This window comes from Osmerus mordax, chromosome 9 (genome assembly GCF_038355195.1).
Source record: "Osmerus mordax isolate fOsmMor3 chromosome 9, fOsmMor3.pri, whole genome shotgun sequence".
In the NCBI taxonomy this organism is placed as follows: Eukaryota; Metazoa; Chordata; class Actinopteri; order Osmeriformes; family Osmeridae; genus Osmerus; species Osmerus mordax.
The window spans coordinates 3189748-3215280 of NC_090058.1; the positions used below are offsets into that span (position 1 = coordinate 3189748).

Genomic DNA, 25533 nt, shown 5'->3' on the forward strand with positions numbered 1-25533 from the left:
TGTCAGCCATGTTACGTGTTCCTGTTGATGCTGATGGCTGTTTATGGGTGGCTGTTTATTGGAGTCAGGTGGCTGAGCGGTGAGGGAGTCGGACTAGTAATCCGAAGGTAGCCGGTTCGATTCCCGGTCATGCCAACTGACGTTGTGTCCTTGGGCAAGGCACTTCACCCTACTTGCCTCGGGGGGAATGTCCCTGTACTTACTGTAAGTCGCTCTGGATAAGAGCGTCTGCTAAATGACTAAATGTAAATGTCTCCCGTTCCCCAGGGAGGAGAAGAGGGACTCGTCCCCAGCGCGGCCCTTCTTTCAGCGGGTGCTGCGTGCCGCCTTCCCCCTCCACCTGCTCCTGCTGCTGCTGCTGGTGCTGGCCTGCCTTGTGCCCATGTCTGAGGAGGACTACAGCTGCACCATGTCCAACAACTTCGCCCGCTCCTTCTACCCCATGCTGAGATACACCAACGGGCCCCCGCCCACCTGAGACACCAACAACACTGTCCCGCCCCCGCTGCCCGCCCACCCACCTTCTCACTGGAACCCCTAACCTGCACAGACTGGAGACCCTAAGGACTTTTTTTTTTCTGTCTCTCAGCTGCAAATTGGTATTTTGAATTTATTTAAGAACATGTCTATATATTAACGTATGGTGTGAAAACATTGAAGCAAAGAAGCCATATCCTTGGTTCAGGTTGAAGTCGATCTTTTTATATGTAATATGTTCGTAAATACTGCCCATCAAACCTTGTCTTCAACATAAATACAAAGAGGTATTTCAAGATGTGTTTTGTCACAGACTTGTAACTGTAGTTTCTCATAATGATAATAATGAAAGGAAGCCTACTACCAAAGGATCAGAGAGTATAATGGTCATTTTGTACCACATTTGCTGTTTTTACCATTTTACAACAAACTGTTGGTAGCAAACTTTGTACATATCGACTGAAAGAAACATTTCAGTTTTTGTTGTGAAATGTGATTATTGCTGAGTAACGGCAGCAAGTCATCTGCAAACATGCCTTGCTATAGTCAGTGATTTTTGGGGGACAGTGTACTACCAACTTGTTTTCATGCATTTGTAAATAATGGAAAACTACTGATAGAGACCGGGTGAATTATTGGTAATGAACATGTCCACACAAACAGGCCTCTTTGTTAATGATCACATTGGGCTGATCTATGTGTGTGTGTGTGTGTGTGTGTGTGTGTGTGTGTGTGTGTGTGTGTGTGCGCGCATGTGTGTGTGTGCGTGCATACTGTATTGACTGCATTTTAGCACTGCAGCCCCGATAAAAATAACAATAATGCCGTTTGCTCTCTTAAGCTCTGCTTTCAGTGAGTGGAATGAAGCAAATCGAATTGCTGTTCTACCAGAGCATACAGAATAATGAATGTATAAGATAAAGCCAGCCAGTAAGAAATGTAGCAGTACATCACAGTACAGCTGCACAGTACATGCACAATCCTAAAGCATGCGTTTGTGTGTAGATCGGACTTTGTGCTTACTGCTCTGGTCTTCTGCACACAGATTTATTTACTCACGTTAATACTTGGTTTTCTGAGCGCTAAACTGTGGTTGTCTTCAAAGAGTAAAAGTGGTGTTTACTTTGACCACTAGCTCTCTGTGAAACATCTTCTCAGTACATCCCCTGCACTGCCCAGTTGGCCAATGGAACATACACAGTGATGTGTACAGCCTGATTTATTTTCTCAACGGTTATTTATGGGACGTATTGTATAGTTGCAAATTTTTATTGACAATAAACATTGTTTGCCATGATTTTGTTTTGTGCTTGATGTTCACGTGAAAACTTTTGTTGGTGTAGGGTAACACTTAACAGAACTTTTGACCGGACATTAGACATCAGACACACAAGTGCCATTAAAAGGACAGTTGGTGCATGCCGGTTCGTTCATGTGCGTGTTTTAAAACAGTTGTTGGTTGGGTCCGTCTTCTGAGTCCACACCACCAAGGCCACTTTCTGAACGCGTGTTGACTCTGGTTCTAGGAACGAGGGGAGTGAACAGGCCTGGAGCGGACAAAGAACAAAGACCGTCCGACAAAAATACATCTCAGCTCATCTATGTTGTGTGTCTGGTAACAGCAGTCTGTCCTTGTGGTTAATGTTCACATGTGGACCTCGTTCACCTTCATCCTCGTAAGACAGTGCAAATTATTCACCAAGATAGCCTACACACGTCAATTCAGGAGATACAAATATATTTAACAATTATTTTTTTTGGTCAAGGTTCAAATATGCACCTACTGTGTCACATCCTACATTAACCACAAAATTACAAACAACACGTCAATAATCAATACATTCAATCAAAAACATTTCAATTCACGGTTACAACTGGGTACAACTGTAATATTAACCATTAATCCAAAAAAGTTTCGATTTTTTTTTTCTCCAGTCCACCAGTGCATGGATATGGTAGAGTCTAAGTTACAGCCCCTCGGTGTCCAAACTCAGAACGTTTTCATGTCCTCTTCCCCATGTCCCACCGCGACACCCTCAACCACTACTCAGGTCCACCTCTCCCACCTGAGTCAAGCCAATATCCTGGGAGGTGGCGCCTTATCTACAGGAACAGTGTCTCTCCCAGTGGACGTGAGAGCTATCCGGGTTCACTCAGGTGTTTTCACAGCTCGTCCCGTTCACTGCGCCGCAGTTACATGCTGGTGAGAACCCACTCTGCCTTGGCTGTCTGCTCCAGCTCCGTGCTGTGGGGGGGCAGCTGTGGGGACTGGATGTGGAGGGCTGGGGTGTCCACCACTGAAGAATGGTAGGGGTGGTAACCAGGGTCCTTGGCCAGGGCTGAGGTCGGGGCGGAGGCTGCGGTAGCCTCAGTGGGGTAGGGGCTTGGGTTGTGGGCGGAGGCTACGTGGCTGCTCGGTGCTGTGTTGGCATCCAGCATCTCCAGCAGGAGGTCGTACAGCAAGACCACGTTCTTCTTCTTCATACTGGAGAGGTGTTCCATGCCTTTGTTACTATGGAGACAGAAGAGAACCACTTGATGTTTCATGAACTGACAACAAGTTTATGGCTATTTTTTGGGGGCCTTTTTCATGCTTTATTGGACAGTTTTATGTGGTGTGACAGGACAGAGAGCGAGAGAGAGCGAGAGAGAAAGCAAGAGAGAGAGAGAGTCATTTAATCCAAAACACACATGCTAACCCCTTTGGTCATTTACCCCAAAATACACATGCTAACCCCTTTGTTCATTTCATCCAAAACACACATGCTAACCCCTTTGGTCATTTAACCCAAAACACACATGCTAACCCCTTTGGTCATTTCATCCAAAAAACACATGCTAACCCCTTTGGTCATTTCATCCAAAACACACATGCTAACCCCTTTGGTCATTTCATCCAAAACACACATGCTAACCCCTTTGACCATTTCATCCAAAACACACATGCTAACCCCTTTGGTCATTTACCCCAAAACACACATGCTAACCCCTTTGACCATTTCATCCAAGACACACATGCTAACCCCTTTGGTCATTTACCCCAAAACACACATGCAAACCCCTTTGGTCATTTACCCCAAAACACACATGCTAACCCCTTTGGTCATTTAACCCAAAACACACATGCTAACCCCTTTGGTCATTTCACCCAAAACACACATGCTAACCCCTTTGGTCATTTAACCCAAAACACACATGCTAACCCCTTTGGTCATTTCATCCAAAACACACATGCTAACCCCTTTGGCCATCTCATCCAAAACACACATGCTAACCCCTTTGGTCATTTACCCCAAAACACACATGCAAACCCCTTTGGTCATTTACCCCAAAACACACATGCTAACCCCTTTGGTCATTTCACCCAAAACACACATGCTAACCCCTTTGGTCATTTCATCCAAAAAACACATCCTAACCCCTTTGGTCATTTCATCCAAAACACACATGCTAACCCCTTTGGTCATTTCACCCAAAACACACATGCTAACCCCTTTGGTCATTTCATCCAAAAAACACATCCTAACCCCTTTGGTCATTTCATCCAAAACACACATGCTAACCCCTTTGGCCATTTCATCCAAAACACACATGCTAACCCCTTTGGTCATTTACCCCAAAACACACATGCAAACCCCTTTGGTCATTTACCCCAAAACACACATGCTAACCCCTTTGGTCATTTCATCCAAAACACAAATGCTAACCCCTTTGGTCATTTAATCCAAAACACACATCCTAACCCCTTTGGTCATTTACCCCAAAACACACATGCAAACCCCTTTGGTCATTTACCCCAAAACACACATGCTAACCCCTTTGGTCATTTCATCCAAAACACACATGCTAACCCCTTTGGTCATTTCATCCAAAACACACATGCTAACCCCTTTGGTCATTTCATCCAAAACACACATGCTAACCCCTTTGGTCATTTCATCCAAAACACACATGCTAACCCCTTTGGTCATTTCATCCAAAACACACATGCTAACCCCTTTGGTCATTTCATCCAAAACACACATGCTAACCAGAGTGAGAATTATACAATGATAATCGGGGGGGGGGTCAACTTATTTTCCAGGGCGTAAAGTAATATTTACGATTACAGGTAAGAACGATACACATGCAAACCCCTTTGGTCATTTACCCCAAAACACAAATGCTAACCCCTTTGGTCATTTAATCCAAAACACACATGCTAACCCCTTTGGTCATTTACCCCAAAACACAAATACTAACCCCTTTGGTCATTTAACCCAAAACACACATGCTAACCCCTTTGGTCATTTCATCCAAAAAACACATGCTAACCCCTTTGGTCATTTAATCCAAAACACACATGCTAACCCCTTTGGTCATTTACCCCAAAACACACATGCAAACCCCTTTGGTCATTTCATCCAAAACACACATGCTAACCCCTTTGGTCATTTCATCCAAAACACACATGCTAACCCCTTTGGTCATTTACCCCAAAACACACATGCTAACCCCTTTGGTCATTTCATCCAAAACACACATGCTAACCCCTTTGGTCATTTCACCCAAAACACACATACTAACCCCTTTGGTCATTTCATCCAAAAAACACATGCTAACCCCTTTGGTAATTTCACCCAAAACACACATACTAACCCCTTTGGTCATTTCATCCAAAAAACACATGCTAACCCCTTTGGTCATTTCATCCAAAACACACATGCTAACCCCTTTGGTCATTTACCCCAAAACACACATGCAAACCCCTTTGGTCATTTACCCCAAAACACACATGCTAACCCCTTTGGTCATTTCATCCAAAACACACATGCTAACCCCTTTGGCCATTACATCCAAAACACACATGCTAACCCCTTTGGTCATTTACCCCAAAACACACATGCAAACCCCTTTGGTCATTTACCCCAAAACACACATGCTAACCCCTTTGGTCATTTCATCCAAAACACAAATGCTAACCCCTTTGGTCATTTAATCCAAAACACACATCCTAATCCCTTTGGTCATTTACCCCAAAACCCACATGCTAACCCCTTTGGTCATTTCATCCAAAACACACATGCTAACCCCTTTGGTCATTTCATCCAAAACACACATGCTAACCCCTTTGGTCATTTCATCCAAAACACACATGCTAACCCCTTTGGTCATTTCATCCAAAACACACATGCTAACCCCTTTGGTAATTTCATCCAAAACACACACACTAACCCGTTTGGTCATTTCATCCAAAAAACACACGCTAACCCCTTTGGTCATTTCATCCAAAACACACATGCTAACCCCTTTGGCCATTTCATCCAAAACACACATGCTAACCCCTTTGGTCATTTACCCCAAAACACACATGCAAACCCCTTTGGTCATTTACCCCAAAACACACATGCTAACCCCTTTGGTCATTTCATCCAAAACACAAATGCTAACCCCTTTGGTCATTTAATCCAAAACACACATCCTAACCCCTTTGGTCATTTCATCCAAAACACACATCCTAACCCCTTTGGTCATTTCATCCAAAACACAAATACTAACCCCTTTGGTCATTTCATCCAAAACACACATGCTAACCCCTTTGGTCATTTACCCCAAAACACAAATACTAACCCCTTTGGTCATTTCATCCAAAACACACATGCTAACCCCTTTGGTCATTTACCCCAAAACACACATGCTAACCCCTTTGGTCATTTCATCCAAAACACACATGCTAACCCCTTTGGTCATTTCACCCAAAACACACATACTAACCCCTTTGGTCATTTCATCCAAAAAACACATGCTAACCCCTTTGGTAATTTCACCCAAAACACACATACTAACCCCTTTGGTCATTTCATCCAAAAAACACATGCTAACCCCTTTGGTCATTTACCCCAAAACACACATGCAAACCCCTTTGGTCATTTACCCCAAAACACACATGCTAACCCCTTTGGTCATTTCATCCAAAACACACATGCTAACCCCTTTGGCCATTACATCCAAAACACACATGCTAACCCCTTTGGTCATTTACCCCAAAACACACATGCTAACCCCTTTGGTCATTTACCCCAAAACACACATGCTAACCCCTTTGGTCATTTCATCCAAAACACAAATGCTAACCCCTTTGGTCATTTAATCCAAAACACACATCCTAATCCCTTTGGTCATTTACCCCAAAACCCACATGCTAACCCCTTTGGTCATTTCATCCAAAACACACATGCTAACCCCTTTGGTCATTTCATCCAAAACACACATGCTAACCCCTTTGGTCATTTCATCCAAAACACACATGCTAACCCCTTTGGTCATTTCATCCAAAACACACATGCTAACCCCTTTGGTAATTTCATCCAAAACACACACACTAACCCGTTTGGTCATTTCATCCAAAAAACACACGCTAACCCCTTTGGTCATTTCATCCAAAACACACATGCTAACCCCTTTGGCCATTTCATCCAAAACACACATGCTAACCCCTTTGGTCATTTACCCCAAAACACACATGCAAACCCCTTTGGTCATTTACCCCAAAACACACATGCTAACCCCTTTGGTCATTTCATCCAAAACACAAATGCTAACCCCTTTGGTCATTTAATCCAAAACACACATCCTAACCCCTTTGGTCATTTCATCCAAAACACACATCCTAACCCCTTTGGTCATTTCATCCAAAACACAAATACTAACCCCTTTGGTCATTTCATCCAAAACACACATGCTAACCCCTTTGGTCATTTACCCCAAAACACAAATACTAACCCCTTTGGTCATTTCATCCAAAACACACATGCTAACCCCTTTGGTCATTTCATCCAAAACACACATGCTAACCCCTTTGGTCATTTACCCCAAAACACACATGCTAACCCCTTTGGTCATTTTATCCAAAACACACATACTAACCAGAGTGACAATTATACAATGATAATCGGGGGGGGGGGGGGGGGTCAACTTATTTTCCAGGGCGCAAAGTAATATTTACGATTACAGGTAAGAATGATATATAAATGTATCGACCCCCCCAACCTGTTGTTTTGACCTCTTTTGGGGGGGGGGGGGTCCAAGTCTTAATTAGGGGGGTCAAACCCCCCCAAGCCCCCCCCGTAATTAGAACCCTGATTATGCTGTTATTATGCTTTTATTAGGCTGTTATTATGCTGTTATTATGCTTTTATTATGCTGTTATTATGCTTTTATTAGGCTGTTATTATGCTGTTATTATGCTTTTATTATGCTGTTATTATGCTTTTATTAGGCTGTTATTATGCTTTTATTAGGCTGTTATTATGCTTTTATTACACTGTTATTATGCTGTTATTATGCTGTTATTATGATTTGATTACACTGTTATTATGCTGTTATTATGCTGTTATTATGCTGTTATTACACTGTTATTATTCTGTTATTAAGCTGTTATTATGATTTGATTACACTGTTATTATGCTGTTATTATGCTGTTATTATGCTGTTATTACACTGTTATTATTCTGTTATTAAGCTGTTATTACACTGTTATTATGTTGTTGTTACCAGCGTGACACTAAAACAGGTTGTAGTAGTAATGGCTACTTTTTACAGAATTATGTCAGAGCTCATACTTCTTTACTTTAACTTCTCCTCCAGGGCTGTGTAAGTGTACCTGACATGACGGATGTGAGACAGCAGCATGAGGAGATGAGCCAGCCGAGCAGACTGCTGCTGGAAGGACAGGCCCAGCTTAGAGATGGTCCACACCAGGGCGTCAGTGACCGAGTCCAGCAGGCGAAGAAGCTTCCCTCTGCTCTCCTGCTCCTCTGCTGTCTCCGGAGAGCTGGTGCACATGTCTGGAAGGGTGGGCACACACGCACACACACACACACACACACACAAGTAAGTGTTAGGCCTGAACTGCAGTGTAAATTATGTAACTAGTTTTCCTACAGCCAACCCGCACATTAACATTTACAGTTTTTATAGCAGGACACCGAGTGTTATGATAGCATATAAACAGTACCCATATTTCATGCTTATTCTTTTGATGGTGTACAACTGGTCAGAATGTACAACACTAGATGGCACTGGAGGTAAAAAAAAAAAAAGACAAAGAAAAGGAAAGGAAAGAAATCTTTCAAAAGTATAAATCAGACTTCTCACCAACATCAACACAAAAACCAGGCCCAGGCACTGAGCCACGCCTATTACTCTGGACGGACTGAATAAATCAGAAATCGTACGCTCTCTGAGTTGCTACACTGAGTTTCTGTTGCACAACTTGTACTTTCTACAAAGTGAGAGGATCAGGGTAAACAGAGTGCTCTGGCAGGGGCTGGGAGCGGCGTGGAGGGCAGCGAGGAGGGGTTGACCCCTTGAGGACAGAGGGAGAGGTCAGTAAGTGGAATTGAAAGGATCTGGGCACCGCGGGGACAGAGTGACTTTTCGGTGAAGTCAGCGAGAACAGAATGTTGGGAAACAAAGTGTCAAAAAAAGGTACCATCACCTTTGAACTTATACCTAGGAAAAACCATACTCTTTCTGCCTGTGTTTTTCCGTTTTTTACATTTCAGATAACAGACTAACATGACGCTTGAAAATAAACGCAAGGCAGAAGGACATACTTATGACAGATCATTCTTTTGGGGCATAAATAAAAGTATTTTGAACTTTGTAGAAGCGTCTTTAGCAACCAAGAGCTTCAGTCTGGGTTGGAGTTGCGGTGCTGTTAACAACCTTCCATACCATAGATCACGCAAACGTCCATGGTGAAAAGGCCTTCCAGTCAATTTTTATTAGCTGTCCGTGGATTGTTTCAGTGTATTAGTGGCCGTTTTGCAGTTGACCAAAAAAGCACTCTGCTGAATAATACCTAAAAGCCTTAATAAAACCCTAACATGAGCAACCAAATAGCTCTTTAGTTGTGTACAGAGATGTTAGTGGGACTCACTGGAGTTAAGGAGGATCATGGCCTTCAAGCAGACATACTCCTCTCTCTGAAGTTTCAGCTCGCGGAATCTCGAGGTGGCTGCCAGCAACATGTCAAATATCTCCATGATGCCCTCCACACAGCTTCCCTCTTCCCTGAAGAGAGAGAGAGAGAGAGAGAGAGAGAGAGAGAGAGAGAGAGAGAGAGAGAGAGAGAGAGAGAGAGAGAGAGAGAGAGAGAGAGAGAGAGAGAGAGAGAGAGAGAGAGAGAGAGAGAGAGAGAGAGAGAAAAAGACAGAAAGAGAGAGAGCGAGAAGAGAAACAGAGAGGCAGAGTGGAACATGGAAAAAAAAAAAAATTAAGGGGGGTGAAATCATTATCGCTGTCTCGTGTCTCCTTTTTGGTGTGAATGGATAAGTGCTGCTTCCGCCCAGAGAACGGGAGTTGCCAAAGCCTCACAACAGCTCCAGGACTGTGAAAAATAAGTCCATGTTATTAGAACACGCCAAGGTTAGCTAAGCCTATAGCGATAGTTGTCGTGGCAGTGGAAAAGGTGAAACATGATTCAGCCCGCAAAGCAAAAACACTTTCATAGAGGGGCACGATTTCACTTGTGCAAAAACAGCTTGCAGTACATGCCAAGATCATGTACATTATGTACCCCCTCTCTCCCACTGAATAGATCTTCTCAGGGTCAATAAATCCACTGGACCTCCTTCAACCAACCTTGCTGCTCAGCAGCAACAGCCCTGTCACTGCCTCATCTTCCAGCTTAACTGTTCCAACACAGAGCTGTATGTGGGCCATGTGTGGGATTATGTAAAGCAAACTGGTTTGTTTACTCTTTCTCTTTATGTTAAACTTTGAAGTGTAGAAAAAAGAGAGAAGAGAAAATAAATGGACTCTGACCTAAACAAGGTCAAAAAGACAAACTCTGATTATCACTGACGCACTAAACAGGAAATCTACGGCAGACATCTGGAACGGGAATATCAGATTCTAATAGCACAACATTTGCAAAAACGTTGATATCTGCAAGTGGTGGTATATGGGAGGTCAATTCCTCATCAAAATATGAGAGAACATACTGTAACCACAATCACGCTTATCTGCCTGCACACTGGTACACACACACAATCTCTCTCCCTCTCTCTCCCTCTCTCTCCCTCTCTCTCCCTCTCTCTCCCTCTCTCTCCCTCTCTCTCCCTCTCTCTCCCTCTCCCTCTCCCTCTCCCGTTCGTTTACATTTGTATTTCTACCTGCCCGAGTCATTGGAACGATGTCTGAGTTTGAGCAGTGTGTGAGGTGTACCTGTTGAGTTTGAAGTCAGGTGTGAAGATGAGTTTTCCAGGGTGATCCACAGATCTCCACATCAAGCCCAACATCAGAACCTCCAGCCAGCAGCACTCCAGCAGGTGGACCTGGTCAGCCAGACTCAGCTCCACAAAGCCTTCAGCACACACACACACATAGACACACACAATATTAGATGTTGAATTATGACGAGGACAGCTGGAGCTGAGCAGCACACAGACGTCCATCTCACCAGGGATCTTCTTGGCCCAGCTGATCATGAGCACCAGCTCCTTGTCGGCCAGGTTGGTGAGTGACATCATCATGCTGGCCTCGGTGAAGGGCTTCTTCATGTCCTCCATGAGATAGATCTCCGGGGGCTCCGCCTCGATGATGCAGGAGATGAGCTGCTGTGAACTCAGGGCCGAGTGTTGGTCCTCCGTCTGGGACAGGGGGCCCTTCAGGAGCCTGGGGGCCTGGGACCCAGCCCCTACACCCACCAGCCCAGCTGAGGAGTCCCTTAGCTGGGGCACACGCCGATGCCTTGCCCCTCGATAGCTGCAGCGGTCACGCCTCACGCCTGGAACGGGATACAATCGATTCGATTGGGTCTAATAGTGGTCTAATAGTTCTTAGACCATTGCCTCACAGGTTGTTGGCAGCTTTTTAAGGTACGGAACAACGGGGGTACATTTACATTTAGCCATTTAGCAAACGCTCTTATCCAGAGCGACTTACAGTAAGTACAGGGACATTCTCCCGAGGCAAGTAGGGTGAAGTGCCTTGCCCAAGGACACAACGTCATTTGCACGGCCGGGAATCGAACTGGCAACCTTCAGATTACTAGCCCGATTCCCTAACCGCTCAGCCACCTGACTCCCCTTAACGGGTAACGTGTGGATGTAGAGGGCAGCTTACCACACTTCCTCATGCCTACTTCGTAGCATTTCCTAAGGCGGCACGCCTGGCAGCTTTTACGCCGGTTCTTGTCGATGGTGCACTGGTTGGTTGCTGGGCAGATGTAGTCATTGTGCCCTATCGGTCAAAAGCAAGTCAGTCAGACAGACTGCACACATACATTATAACTCTATCGTCTCTGTTGACCCAGTATAGATAATAAAGGCATTTCAAAATAAGGCCCCCCTTTGGAGTGCTCCAGCAGGTAAACACAGTCATGAAAACAAGAGCTGATTATCAGTACAGAACAGAGTGAAAAACAACGACACTGCCGTTCTGAGAGAGCTCCATCTACAGACACTGTGTGAAGAAACTCTCTAAGCGACAGTTGGACAACAGTGGTGCTGAATGCTGAACTGAACCGAACAGTTGTGTGGAGGTGAAGACTACCTTGGATGCTCCTCTTGAAGAAGGCCTTGCAGCCCTCGCAGGACCACACCCCGTAGTGGTAGCCGGATGCGTAGTCGTGACACACGGCGCAGAAGTGCATGTCGGCCTTGCCCACCGCTGTGAGGCTGACCACTTCCTGTCCCTCCTCATATCTGTTCCCATGCAGCTTAGCTGGGTTCAGGAGTGGGCTAGCAGGAGGGAGGAATGTGCACCAGATGAGTTGGAGGGTGCTATGTAAAGAACTGTATATCTGTATGTGGCATCGCAGTCATGCTGTGTCGCTGTGCAGAATACACTGTAAACCCCTCTGATAAGAGGTTTACTCAAAGGTTTTCATCGAAGCATTCGATGAATCAGTTAATAAATTGCATAAAATAGCATTATTTACTTAAAGAAATTTCTTAGATGACTTAACTGTTTGATGTAATCAGTTTAATAGCGAGGGAGGCAGTCTGAAGTACCCACCTGTCCGGGGTGAGGCCGTGGTTCTTTCGGTCCCCCCAGGGTGTGTGTGGGCTGGGTTCGCTGTACGCCAGGGGCTGGGGGCAGTGCAGGGTCAACGATGGCATGCTGTGGTTGGGCCAGAAGAGGGAGGGGCTGAGAGGCGGGCCCAGGGAGGGGCTGTCAGAGACGGAAGGCCTGCTGTAGCCAATCACAGAAGGGCTGTAGAAGGCCATGGCTCCATGGTTCTGGCTGTACTCGTGGCTGCTGTCCGTGTACGGCGAGGGGATGCAGATCGCATGGCTGTCTGTGCCCGGCGGAGAGCTGTACATGGCAGCCAGGACCTCTGGGGAGCCCTCCCTATCCGGAGCCTTTCCAGAGTCCACTTCCTGAAGCTGGTTCTGGGGAGCCGAGTCTGAACTGCTCCCTGGAGAGGAGGCCATGCTGGGGGCGAGGTCTGGACACAGAGATGCTTCAGGTTCTTCCTACTTCATCGCTGACTGGACACAATCAGAGGAAAGTCCTTCAGGTTGGGGAAGGAGAGGATGGAGAGAGAGGGGTAGGGTTACCACTCAAATAAAGACGACATGCTGTAGATACCGTAGTTGGAGAGCAGCACCTTAGTGTCACCTTGTCACATGCAGGACAATAATATAAAGACGTACATTTTAGTGTAAGTTTTTTTGTTTTCTTACAAGACTGCATAGCATGGTGAGCAAACCAGTCTAGGTTCTACATGAAAAGATAGTCTGATTAGGAACAGATGTAAAAGGATGTGGTTTCATTCAGACTCCTCTACACTGGCAGTCTATTTTTTCTGCCTCTTCCATTTCCACCCTTTTTTTCCTCTCAACGTTTAAAACTTAATTGATTCTTAAAGTGTAAAAATACATTTCTTCTCTCTTCTTTCAGTTTGCGAGCTTCCTCTTTTGCATCTATTGGGACATTAGAGGAGATTCCTTCTAACATTAGCATAATAACTTTATTATTATTGCGTCAGTTTGAACAAGAGCAATGTGCTATAGTAAGTCATTACTCCATTCTTCAAATTTACTTTTTTTTTTTTGTGCAATGTCTGACTAAATCAGAGTACACACCAAAAAAAGGACTGGCAAAAGCAGTTGGCAAACACAAAGTGAAGAATTATCATTTTTTAAAGTAAATATTTCAGAGGCCTTGAGTTTCTCCTTGGACACACGCTCACACACACATGCACACACACACACATGCTCTCTCTTTCACACGAACACGCACCCACACACACAACCAGCTATCCGGATGAGGTAATTGCTTTCTGTGTTAAAGGTGACAGGACAGAAGCCTACTGCATATCTGTTGACTTGACTGCCTTCCAGTCAGACTAATAACACGCCAGACCTGTGGGTCTTACTGCAGAGGAAGACCCAAGGCCCCTACAGAGGCTGTCACCAGGCTGGGCTAACATGCTATTAGCATGCTAATCAGTGCTAGCACAATGGGAACAGGTCAGGACTGAAAGGAACACTGAGGACAGGGTTACTACAGGTCACTCAGATCAAGATACTGCTCATAACTACCAACAATCCCTCCAAATCACTAGATAAACAAGATAGATTTTTTTATATTGCCTAAAGGTGTTTTGGTTGAAGAAGAACCCTGAAATATGTGGTATGTAAGGGATCAGACTTCTTACCAACCCTGGGAGATCACAGATGTTTCAGTCTTGGCAGAAGTAAATATACATTTAGTCATTTAGCAGACGCTCTTATCCAGAGCGACTTACAGTAAGTACAGGGACATTCCCCCCGAGGCAAGTAGGGTGACGTGCCTTGCCCAAGGACACAACGTCATTTGCACGGCCAGGAATCAAACCGGCAACCTTCTGATTAATAGCCCGATTCCCTAACCGCTCAGCCATCTGACCCCCGCTCAGCCATGTACCAGAAGTACATCACCATTCAAATAATTGTTTAACTCAGATGTGTTCATTTTCGAGTTGGATCAAAATTGAGTAACATCACAGCCTGCTCCCTGTTTGATACCTGAGAACAGATAAATAATCACCAAACTATACCAATCCTGCTGGACGTCAACAATCCTGGTCAAACAAATTTCATTTAACGCCATTCCTCTCTATAATACCATAACCACTTCACACCATTTACAAATCCCAGAGCAGCCATTTATCCACATAATAAGGAAACACTATGCTCAGCCCATGCACATTTCGGTATAAATCAAACATACAAAATCTAATATTGAGAGAGTGGATTCACTTACTGTTACATGTTGTTGATAGGAACCAGGGGTTAGAACTATTGACAGACAGAAGAGATGTTTTGTCAAATGGTGGCTGTCTACTGAATTGGTCTTTGGACCGGCAGGCAGCCTAGTTAGTTTGCTGACAGCCTGGCAGTCCTCCAGAGTAAACGAGACAGACCACATCACAGATCAAAGGGCGTGGTGTCTGTTCGGTTAATTAGCGTTCTTATTAGAAATCTGGAGGCAAGGCATGTAAACGAGGGGGCCTAGGAGCCTAGGAATCCCCCAGGCCTTTTGCTTAAGAAAGACAGACTGTTTTTGCAGGTAGGAGAGGAGTATACCACAGGCAGAGATGGATATGCCCACACACACACACACACACTCAAAAGTAAACTGCTACAAGCATGTCTGAATGAGAGGCTGAAAATGTTTTAATTCCCTGATTTCCTGTTCCCTTGGATAGGAAGCTAGAAATAGGAAACTATCCAAGGGAAAACGATCCTCTTTTTTCTGTTTCGTTCTATTAGTTGGTGGATGTGAAAGAACCCAACCAATAGCATGGTCGTACTCTCTGCCCCCCCACCCCATTCCCACACACACTGATTAAATAAAAGCACACAGCCAATGGCACATACCTCCACACAAAGACTACAAAAAACCTATTTATCCACTAATTGTACTCGCTCAATAACGACATGGAAACGCTTCAGAAAAGACTTGTCTCAATTTGAAGCACAGAGAGAAAAACTCTCTCAGGGCTTGTAAGCAGATTTAAAGGTGTGGGGTGGGGAGTAACAGTCTGAATTTGGCAGAGTGAAACCCCAAAAGAGAAGGAAGCAACGGGAGTGAGCAAACCAAGCAGACAGAATGATTGAGGCACATTGAGCTCGGGGTACTTTACCTGTCACCGCAGTCCTGTCCAGCTTACTGTGCTTAAACCTTCCCTGTTCAACCATCATTCACCTGCCAGCCTGCCTCTGCCACTCCACTATCACACACTGACCTGACACTCACTTTCCACTCAAACACTTTTCCACAACCTTCCTCAAAAACCGTTCTCTGCTTGTCTAACAGTATAACTACTTCACAGAGCTGTTAAAAACTGTGAGTAGACTGATGACAAAATGTCTTCTCACGGATGACCTTACAAACAGCTTGAACTTATGGATCGAGTGTAGCAAGCTTTTTAAGAGGTGTACTGGTATTCCCTCAAGAAAGGTATGGTGCTCATCCACAAGGCAGATGTGTAACACACACACACCTGCAGGTTGGAGTTGCAAGTTACACACACACACACAAACCTGCAAGTCGGAGTTCCAGGTGACACACACACACACACGATCGTAATCTATCGCTGCCAGGATCAAAGCCCTAACATCATTAAAACTGTTCCTGCATGCACTGCCCCACCCTCTTCTGAGGGTGGAGCAGTTTGTCGGTCGCAGGGATGGATGCTTTTAGCTCAGGAGATATATTATAGGTACACAGTGTGCTCAGTTTGTGGGATAACGACCTGCCCAAAGGGTCTTTTTACAGTGTGACCTTGACTTGTTTGAGGAGCTTACCAATGGAATGCTGTTCAATCAGTCGAATTGCTGGAGGACGGAAAGGGATGCACAAATTTGGCCTCGAAGTTATTTTAACAAACTACAGGATTCCCCCCCCCCCCACACAGGCATACACACAGTTGAGTTATTTGAGAGTAAAACAGGATTGAAGATCTCCAGTGATATTATTACACCGTGAGCAGCCTCAAGGCTATCCCGTGAGATAGCACAAGTAAATCCTCATTGATTTTTGGGCCTCCTGATATGACACAAATTGATATGACGCTTTTTGTTTATATGATGGGAATGAGAAATATCACCCCACTGTGTATGAAGATAATGGTGGAGAGTAAAGGTAGCAGGTTAAAGGGGAAAAATGCAGCGCTGGAAAATTGTTTGCTCTTCAGAAAAATAGAAAAACAGAACGTCGGTTCTTTCAACAGTTGAACACAGCTTTAAAGACAATTGGAAACGTTTCCATATTTAACGCAGCGAGTCAGCATCGGAGTATTACCGTTTCACTGTAAGTCACTGGTGTCTTATCTAATCATATTTCTATATCCTAAGTATTCAAACTGGTCGTCCACCGCTGATGGACGTTTTTTTACACGTCTCAGTGTAAGTTCACAAGTAGGCTACTCTTGCCTTTGAAACTGTCAATGTTTACTCTGTTGTCGGCAATTTGCTCATGTAGCCTATGTACAGTTCCAGTCAAAAGTTTGGACACATTTTCCCATGGACTGGTACTTTATTTTGCGATAAAGGCCTATCTGAATATCAAAGTGTAACTGAAATATAAACGATAAAACACAGTAGCAGATAAAAAACATGACATGTTTAAAAGGTTAATGATTTCACACCCAATTAACATACACAATATGTATTTCATTAAATATACTATCCTATTATTCCCTCCGTTTGGCAGTGCATGCCCTTCGATTCGTTACAAGCCATTTATAATCTACTTTCACTTTTATAACAGTTTCAAAGACTGAAAACAAATAGATTACATACGATTCTGAAACTTTGTTCTTCGAAGTGCAAAAAGCTGTCATCCGGATATGCTCCGCTTGAGTTGCACTGGAATTAACCGATGCCGCGAGCGGGTTTAGCGCAACCATATAATCAAAAAATCTAAAATAATAACGGGGAGATTTTGACGCGTGTCAGATACGCTTAGCAACGCGCGTCTACTATACAGATCATCGTTTGGAAATGCACTTTACATTAGGCCACATTTGTTCTGACAACACAGGATTTTATCAGACCCTTAGGTGACGTCGCTAACCACACCCACCCGTAGAGCCGCCTCGTTGGTGAACGTTGTACTGAGGCGGTGTGGATGGATCCGCTAGACTCTAACTTCGAAAATAAACATGTCAAACCTGTAGGCCTATGATCGTATATGCTTCGAATATTTACTTTTGATTAAACATTCATTTGGCCTCTTTGCTTTTTAAAACTAACAGTAGCCTACTTATCTCCAGTTTAAACCAGCGGAGGTAATGATTTCCTCACTATCTGTAGGTATAGTATATAGTATATAGTAGACTTGTCTTGTAGCCTAAATAATTGTTCAATGAGGTCAAGACTAAAGTTAAACGATCGGCTACTTATCAAACTGACCTGCATTCAAAATCAAAAGTTCTGTTACATATTATTGCTATTGATTAAACAGCATGAGGCAGAAGGTACACCTCGCAGGACAGCTGCAGGTGAGTGGGGCCATAGGATTACATTGTAATATTGAGTAAGTAGGCTACATCAGGCGTAGCCAGAATGTTATTTTGGGGGGATCCCATCTGAAAATGAGGGTGGCACAAACAAAAAAAACAGTTGGAGCTGACAGTTTTCTTGTAAGCAATCAGAAATCTGGGGAGGCCAGACATGTAAACGAGGGGGCCTAGGCCTCCCCCAGACCCTTTCTTGGCTACACATCTAGGCTACATAATGAACAGCAAATGAGGAATAGCCTACCGTAACAAAGCAAAGATGCTGTACAACTCACACAAAGAAAGCAGCAGCACTGTGTTGTTTTCCAGTCACTGTCCTCTCTCTCTCTCTCTCTCTCTCTCTCTCTCTCTCTCTCTCTCTCTCTCTCTCTCTCTCTCTCTCTCTCTCTCTCTCTCTCGTTTGATCAATTACCAGTGACACATGAGAACAGAATGCAAATTACATTCATCGTTTTCCAAGAACCAATTTCGCTCATGTAAAGCATCACTGTTGAACTATTTCATATCCAGACTTTTAAACGTAAAATACATTGGTGCTGTGCTTTCCAATTTGTGTTCCTTCTACACCATTAGACCTGCACAATGTTCCAAGGAGCCTATTCACAGGACAAGCATGTTCAAATGTTCAGGCTCTGTTTGGCTCTGAATGGCTGTGAATCATAGAGAGTGGGCTTTGGTGTTGTACAGTATGTGCATGAGTGTGTGTGTCTGGCTATGTGTGTCTTCTTAACCCCCGATTCGTCTTTTTAATCATCTCTGGAGTGTCCATCACCCCACTGGCAGCCTTCACAGTTCAGGCAGACAGGAGGTATGGACCAGATTCCAGGTGCTCTCATCTGCGCTGCTAGATATTCCCCCGGTAATAGACCACATGTTTTGCAGCATGTCCCCATGGTCCTGCCAGTCCACACAGAACAAGGTGAAACTAGTGAATTACAGGCACGGATGTTTCTTCCTCAGTCTAGTAAATAGGCTGATGAGGGGGCACAGCTACTAAGAATGACAATGAATTAATCAGCTCGGCTTTTTATATTTCCTTATTAAAATGTAATGACAAGATCCTTGCAATTGCAAGACTTCCTTTTCTCAAAGGCTTTATGAAAAGGTGGAACGGTGGTTTACAGATCACAGCAACAACTGACAACGACAAGGAGGAACGCACGAGTCCTATGGTGTTGTGCTGATGCTGTGCCTCCCTTCCCTGTAGCTGACAACTGCCCAAACTAACACCATTTGCAGAGCACTTAAAATGTCCAACCAATTCAGAACTCTGAATATCTCTTTCCCATTTTATACGGGAGTACAACGATAGGAATGATTTGCTGGACCTGATGTTAGTTTCCTCCAGGATCACAATGACTCTTATTGAGAGTCTTGTTGCTCTTGTTGGTTAGTTGTAACTGATTTAAAATTCTTGTACTTGCTGTGAAATATATTATTGTTGCTTGCTTTCTACGGGTACACTCTTGCACTTTTTGAGGTTCATGTTGTTTAATTGTAACTTGTTTAACTACATGCTCTTATGGTTCTTGCCTTTGGCACTTATTTGTTTTTTCACAGCAATGTTTGGGGCTATTTGGTTGTTATGATCAGTGACCTATGCACTTTTGTAAAGCTCTCTCTTGGAAGTCGCTTTGGATAAAAGCGTCTGCTAAATGAATAAATGTAAATGTATACTTGTTTCTTATTGCATAGTTATATTCAGTATGTGGTCTACGCTTCTCTGTATCACCAGGAGTCTCTGGAGGAAGGGATCCCTCACTTCTCTCAGGGCCTCTTGGTTCAGGCGAGGCTCTGAGGGCATCTGTCTAAGCCCTCTGTGACATGGCTTGTAAAAGACTACGAACAATAACATTTGATGGGATTTGAACGACTGAATAAAGGGAAGGTTCATCCAGACGGGAGTATACCGTTGTCCCGGCCATGCTTCCTTGAGCTCAGCAGATCCACTGTGCTTTGAAAACACAGGGTGGACCAATAACGCTGGCCAGGAAAAGGAAAACGTTTTTAATGATTGGACGGTACATTCAGGTTCTCATATGATAAGCTATCTCTTCACAAACATGCATCCTACATTTACATTTAGTCATTTAGCAGACGCTCTTATCCAGAGCGACTTACAGTAAGTACAGGGACATTCCCCCCAAGGCAAGTAGGGTGAAGTGCCTTGTCCAAGGACACAACGTCATTTGCACTGCCTGGAATCAAACCGGTAACCTTCTGATTACCAGCCCGAATTCTTAACCACTCAATCATCTGACTCCTGTGAACCGTCTCTCTCAAAAGTGCTTCATGCTGCAGCTCAAGTAAAATACTGTATAACTCTGCAATTAAATGTAATTTAGATTTGGGTTACTGAGTGGAGGAGTGTTATGGCTGACCTTAACCTGTCCCTGCGTCTGCAGAGGAGGTCCTTCTCCTGTCAGAAGAATTTAGGGCTTTCTGAATCCTCTGGCAGGACCGAATCTTCTCCGTCCCTGAGAGGAAGAACTGAAGCAACGTTTAGTATGCACAGCCTTGTCCCGAGGCCACACCTGCACAGATCTGAGGGCGATTCTGAGAAGCTGGCTGGTTTTACTTTAACCAAACACCAAGTGTTTCGTACCACTCAGAGGACACAGTACGCCGGCAGTTTGTTGCCATGGGTTGCGCACATTGAAAAATTAAGGCTTTGCTCCAGATTTTTCGCAGCAATATTTCAACCATAGAAGCCTGCTACTTTCGGTCGATGTACAGGAGTCTTCCTCTGGCCAAATATGACCATTAAAAACAAATAGTTAAATAAGGATAACCCTGAACAACAGCCGTTATTTCCATGATGTTATTACAAATCACTTCCTGATTTATTCATCAAGATAGTTTCTCATGTCTCTTCCCAGGTGTGGTCGGTAACAAAAATCTCACTATGGATAGAAGCTTGCTTCCGTTCTGCTGCTCCCTCCACAACCCGGCTGCCATGGCGACAGCAAGGCTGCTTACCTAACCCGGGCTCCTGTATTCATGTGAACAGACTGAACCATGTACAGTCCACCTGATATACCATATCCACTTGGGTGCGCTGTGTATGAGCCATGCAGCACTGCAGTGCAGAGGACCAGCGACAACACATTCACCTGATATGTACAGTAACGAGAACAGTGGATGAAGTTGAGGGTTTTGTGTGAGTATCTGTGTGTGTGTGTGTGCGTGTGTGTGTGCGTGTCTGTGCGTGTCTGTGTGTGCGTGAGTATCTGTGTGTATGCGTGTGTGTCTATGTGCGAATGTGTGCGTGTGTGTGCGTGTGTGTCTGTGTATGTGTGTGTCTGTGTGTGTGTGTGTCTGTGTGTGTGTGTGTGTGTGTGTGTGTGTGTGTGGTGGCCAAGGACTGATTGGGGAGCATGAGTCTTGGGAGTAGATTTATGGCTGAGTGTTCTCTGCATCCAGAACACTTTGTAACAGAGAGCTGTTATTTGAGAGTCGATTATTTTAAATGAAGTCTGTGTACAGAGACCCCCACACATGGATTAGACTAAATCACCTTGACACAAAGAAACGGGGTTAAATTCGGTTCAAATTCTGTCTAGAAGGAATTCAAATAAACTCATTATTCATGAATGGCCATGGACAACAGTAGGTATTCATCTGAGTTTTTATTTGGTGACATTGAACAAAAACTACTGTATTTCTATTTCAATCAGTGAGTCGACAAAATCACACATTTGTGAGGAAAGTACAGTATATTTACATTGTGTAAAGTTTAGCGTGAGCTAGGCCGACCCAAAATGACTGTAAGGACACTGTAGAGTTTAAAAAAGGAAGGAGACTGCTTTTGACCCTGACTTACTTTACTTTGAACCTCATGAATGAGGATCGTAAAGAAAGCCAGATGAATGTGAGGTTTTACACAGAGGAATCATGTTCCCAGCTCCTTTGTGGAACATGACAGGTGCAATGCTTGTAAAAGGCTTAAAACATAAAACATTTACTGTACAGAGACTTAGACGCTGTGCAATAGGATACTGGATCTTAAGCAAAACACACAAAGACACATTCAGATCTCCTCATAAACACTCAACGACAAACACTATCACGCTCATGCGTTTGTCTGAGTCTTAAACTTAAACTGAGTTTTCAAAACCTATAGTGGCATATTATCAGCTCAATCTTCAGCAATAAACTCCCAGATCCACTTAGATTCATTAATTCTGGGATGGTAACAGTAAACATAGATTTCATTAGTGCTCTCAGTTGTAACTGGAGAGAGGTGTTTGCTCAATTTAACAAATGCTCTCTTAAATCCAGAGAGATTTCTCTTTCTAAACTCTGAGGCAAGATTGAATATTCATGCAGGCAAATCAGACATTTGTTCCGAAAAGTTATAATACCTTTCATTTGACTTTGGAATTACTCATGGATCCAAAAGCTGAAATTCCATTTCACAATTGTTCCTCAGATAAGAAGATAGACTGTCTGCCTGTGTCTGCCCACCCCCACCCCTGTCCCCCTCTCTTCATCTCCTGTATGAGAACTGACAGACACAGTAATGCTCCAAACGGGCTTCTTTCCTTCCAGAAAAGCAATGACACTATTCAGTGGTGAACTTTTCTCTGTTGGGATTGCACTACTTCTGACAATAGAGCAGAAGGGGGTTAATACGAGTTTGCCAGTGGTGAAGTATCTTCCCAGATAAAGACGTCTCTAGCTTCTCATTCTCCTGCTCCTTATTTTTTCCTCAGAAAGCCTTTCAATGGCCTGAAATTGAAATCGTGAACAGAATCAGGGAGTAGTCAGCGACACAAAGAGATGGCCATTTAATGAAGAAGGACCCAGCCACTCTCTCTGCTGTTGCATTACTGTAACAGGCACCATAGCAGCAAGACTGGTTCACACCCCTGTCCATCGCAGTATACTACAAAATATCTACAGTATATCACTGTGTAGAATAATCCATTTTCCCCCAACAACCCCCCCCCCAAACCTTCAATGGTCTCACCCAGCTCTGCCACCCCTCTCCCTGGCCGGGCTTCAGTGTCAGTCAACTTAGCAACTAATGCATTTACAAAGGCCTATTATGACCATGCTGTCAAAATAAGGACAATTATGTCTAGGCTTTAATGTTTAGGCAGAGGATCAGGTCTCTGTGTGTGTGTGTGTGTGTGTGTGTGTGTGTGTGTGTGTGTGTGTGTGTGTGTGTGTGTGTGTGTGTGTGTGAGAGACAGTCACTGTCAGACCTGTGCCATCAGCTTATGCAGTCCAGGCAGGCATTTCTACAAGTCTTGTAACCCCAAAGCAACTTTCGGAAAAGATTGCTCACTGACTCCAGACAGGAGGACTGGGACTGTGTTGAGGAAGGGGAAAGCACAAGCTCAGTAGCGCCATCTACTGAAAACACCTGAGAAGACATCCTTCTTACAGGGCTGTTCCTTCCTGGAGAGCTACTGGACTTCATTCCCATTCCAAGTTGTTTGATTCATTAAATCCAAAGTCACAGTGGATGGAACTAAATCCCACAGATTTAGTGAAAGTTCAGATTATTTTTTTAAAGATTAAAAAAATGGCTGCTAGGAAACTGTCAAGAGGAACAAAACCAAATTGTACCTGTATTTGTACTGGTTACACGGCTAAAACATGGAACAGGAACTTCTAACAAGGTTAAAGAGACCCGCTTTGACAAGTATAACATTATTGGTGTAAATGTCCACAATACTCAATTAGTTCCTAAAGGAGGAGAGACCAAAACATTGATCTTTTATTTTGTCATCTTTTTCTACGGTACCAGACCATCCAAGTTCATATTCAATGAACCTTCCCCCAGTCCCACATCAACTGGAGAACAGGCTGTACTTTGAAGACATTGTTTCTAGGAATCTTCTATGAGACGTTCCTAGAATTAGGCGGGTGGTTCACTACCTGCATGTTCCCTGGCAATACAGTCCAAACAGTACTTAAATCAGTTGTTGAAATCAAAACACTGCAGCTATGGCTAGATACACTGGGATCTCCCAGGTTTACGTCCGTAACAGAGAACATAAGCTTCCAGGAATTGTTTGGCTCAACTAGTTGCATGTTGTGGACAAACTGATATATATATATATATATATATATATATATGCCATGGCTCATTTAATTATAAACAAATTGTGATTAATTTCATTCACTTTTGAAGTAGTATGATGATAAAAATGTGTGTTTGCTGTGGGTGTGTATGCTGGATGTCAGTAATCACCAAAAATATAAAATATAAGTTTTCCTCCTCCATAAAGTCTTTGCAACGTGATGTATCGTACTTACCAAAATACAACAGTAGAGGGCAGTATCTTCCTGTAGCAGATTCCAACATATTAAAATCTCTTCTTTTCCCTGTGGGATCACTCAGAAAGACCAGTTCACAGTACGATAGAAGTTCTGTCACATGTTGCATGAATGTACTGTAAGAAGGAAACTGATGTGACAGCTGCTGCATGTTTCCCTTACCTCCCTCTCTACCTCTCTCTTTGTGTGAACTCTTTCTTAATTGTGGTGTGTTCTTACCGTGGGTGCCCGGTACAACGCGGCACCTAGCCTATTGTGCCGGAAACAAAACTAAACTGGAGCACAGGAGACAACACCCTTAAACTACATACAGAGAGACATGCTGACATCAGCACTTCTGTAACGATTGGAATTGAATATCACTGAATTACTGTACCGATTGTTTGTTAAGACCAATCCATTGATATTTCCAGTTCTCCTGTAATTTTCATGTACTGTAACATTTACATTTACATTTAGTCATTTAGCAGACGCTCTTATCCAGAGCGACTTACAGTAAGTACAGGGACATTCCCCCGAGGCAAGCAGGGTGAAGTGCCTTGCCCAAGGACACAACGTCAGTTGGCATGACCGGGAATTGAACTGGCAACCTTCGGATTACTAGCCCGATTCCTTCACCGCTCAGCCACCTGACTCCCTAACATGCTCATGACAGACTACCAGTCTCACAGTGGCATAACAACTTGACCTTTGCCACCGCACAGTTAGATACATATAACCAGATTGGGATATTTGAGGTGTTTGATTCTTACAGCATTAGAGGGGGATTCAGTGACAGCTCAGCCTGTTTGAAGACTGACTGTGTGCGTCTGTGTGTGTGTGTATGTGTATATGTGTACACACATACACACTGAAACTATCCTGTGTTGCAGTGCAATATCCAATCTCAATCATATTATAATTTTATAATTCACAACAGTTACATAACCGCGATAACACTGATATAGCCACACGCTAGAGCACGTCTCCTGTGTTAGTTTGTGTAACTGTCTCTCTAAGAGTTGGTTCTGCTCTCCATTAAACACCAGTGACTGGTCACATGCAAACAACCAGCGTTGTGGCCCTCAAGTGCTCACACAATTCACTGCTTTCAAATCCAATAAGTATCCCTCAGTGAAACCAGCTAATTGCTATGCTCATTGTGGTGGGCACAGTTAAACGGCTCCCACCATTGTTTTCTCATATCCATGTTTGGTTGCCATGGCAGGGGAGGCATGGTAACGCAACGTTAGGACCATACCCCATATATATTTTCAATAGGA

General features: G+C 43.9%; 2 protein-coding genes across 2 annotated transcripts in view; one reads left to right on the plus strand and one right to left on the minus strand.

The window, feature by feature from the left end:
• Positions 1–1774, plus strand: part of syne2b (spectrin repeat containing, nuclear envelope 2b) — an 84246-nt gene extending 82472 nt beyond the window's left edge. Inside the window, exon 129 of the mRNA XM_067243248.1 lies at positions 268–1774. Coding sequence (XP_067099349.1) covers positions 268–478 — 211 coding nt within the window. The 3' untranslated portion in view covers positions 479–1774. The remainder of the gene's footprint in view (positions 1–267) is intronic.
• On the minus strand, positions 1768–20433 carry esr2b (estrogen receptor 2b). Its single transcript, XM_067242582.1, has 9 exons — positions 20362–20433; positions 12484–12982; positions 12019–12206; positions 11590–11706; positions 10925–11251; positions 10690–10828; positions 9401–9534; positions 8120–8303; positions 1768–2989 (listed from the first exon to the last, which is right to left on the minus strand). Exons 2-9 carry the CDS (start codon positions 12900–12902, stop codon positions 2671–2673), a joined length of 1827 nt encoding a protein of 608 aa, XP_067098683.1. The 5' UTR covers positions 12903–12982; positions 20362–20433; the 3' UTR covers positions 1768–2670.
• Between the last annotated feature and the right edge of the window lie 5100 nt (positions 20434–25533).

Excerpts from the sequence above, each read along its gene's own strand:
- esr2b (XM_067242582.1), bottom strand. The coding sequence starts at position 12,902 with ATGGCCTCCTCTCCAGGGAGCAGTTCAGACTCGGCTCCCCAGAACCAG. Across the intron at positions 12,207-12,483 it reads CACGGCCTCACCCCGGACAG|CCCACTCCTGAACCCAGCTA; the intron begins GTGGGTACTTCA and ends CCCTCCTGCTAG. Across the intron at positions 8,304-9,400 it reads CATGATCCTCCTTAACTCCA|ACATGTGCACCAGCTCTCCG; the intron begins GTGAGTCCCACT and ends CCACCCTTCCAG.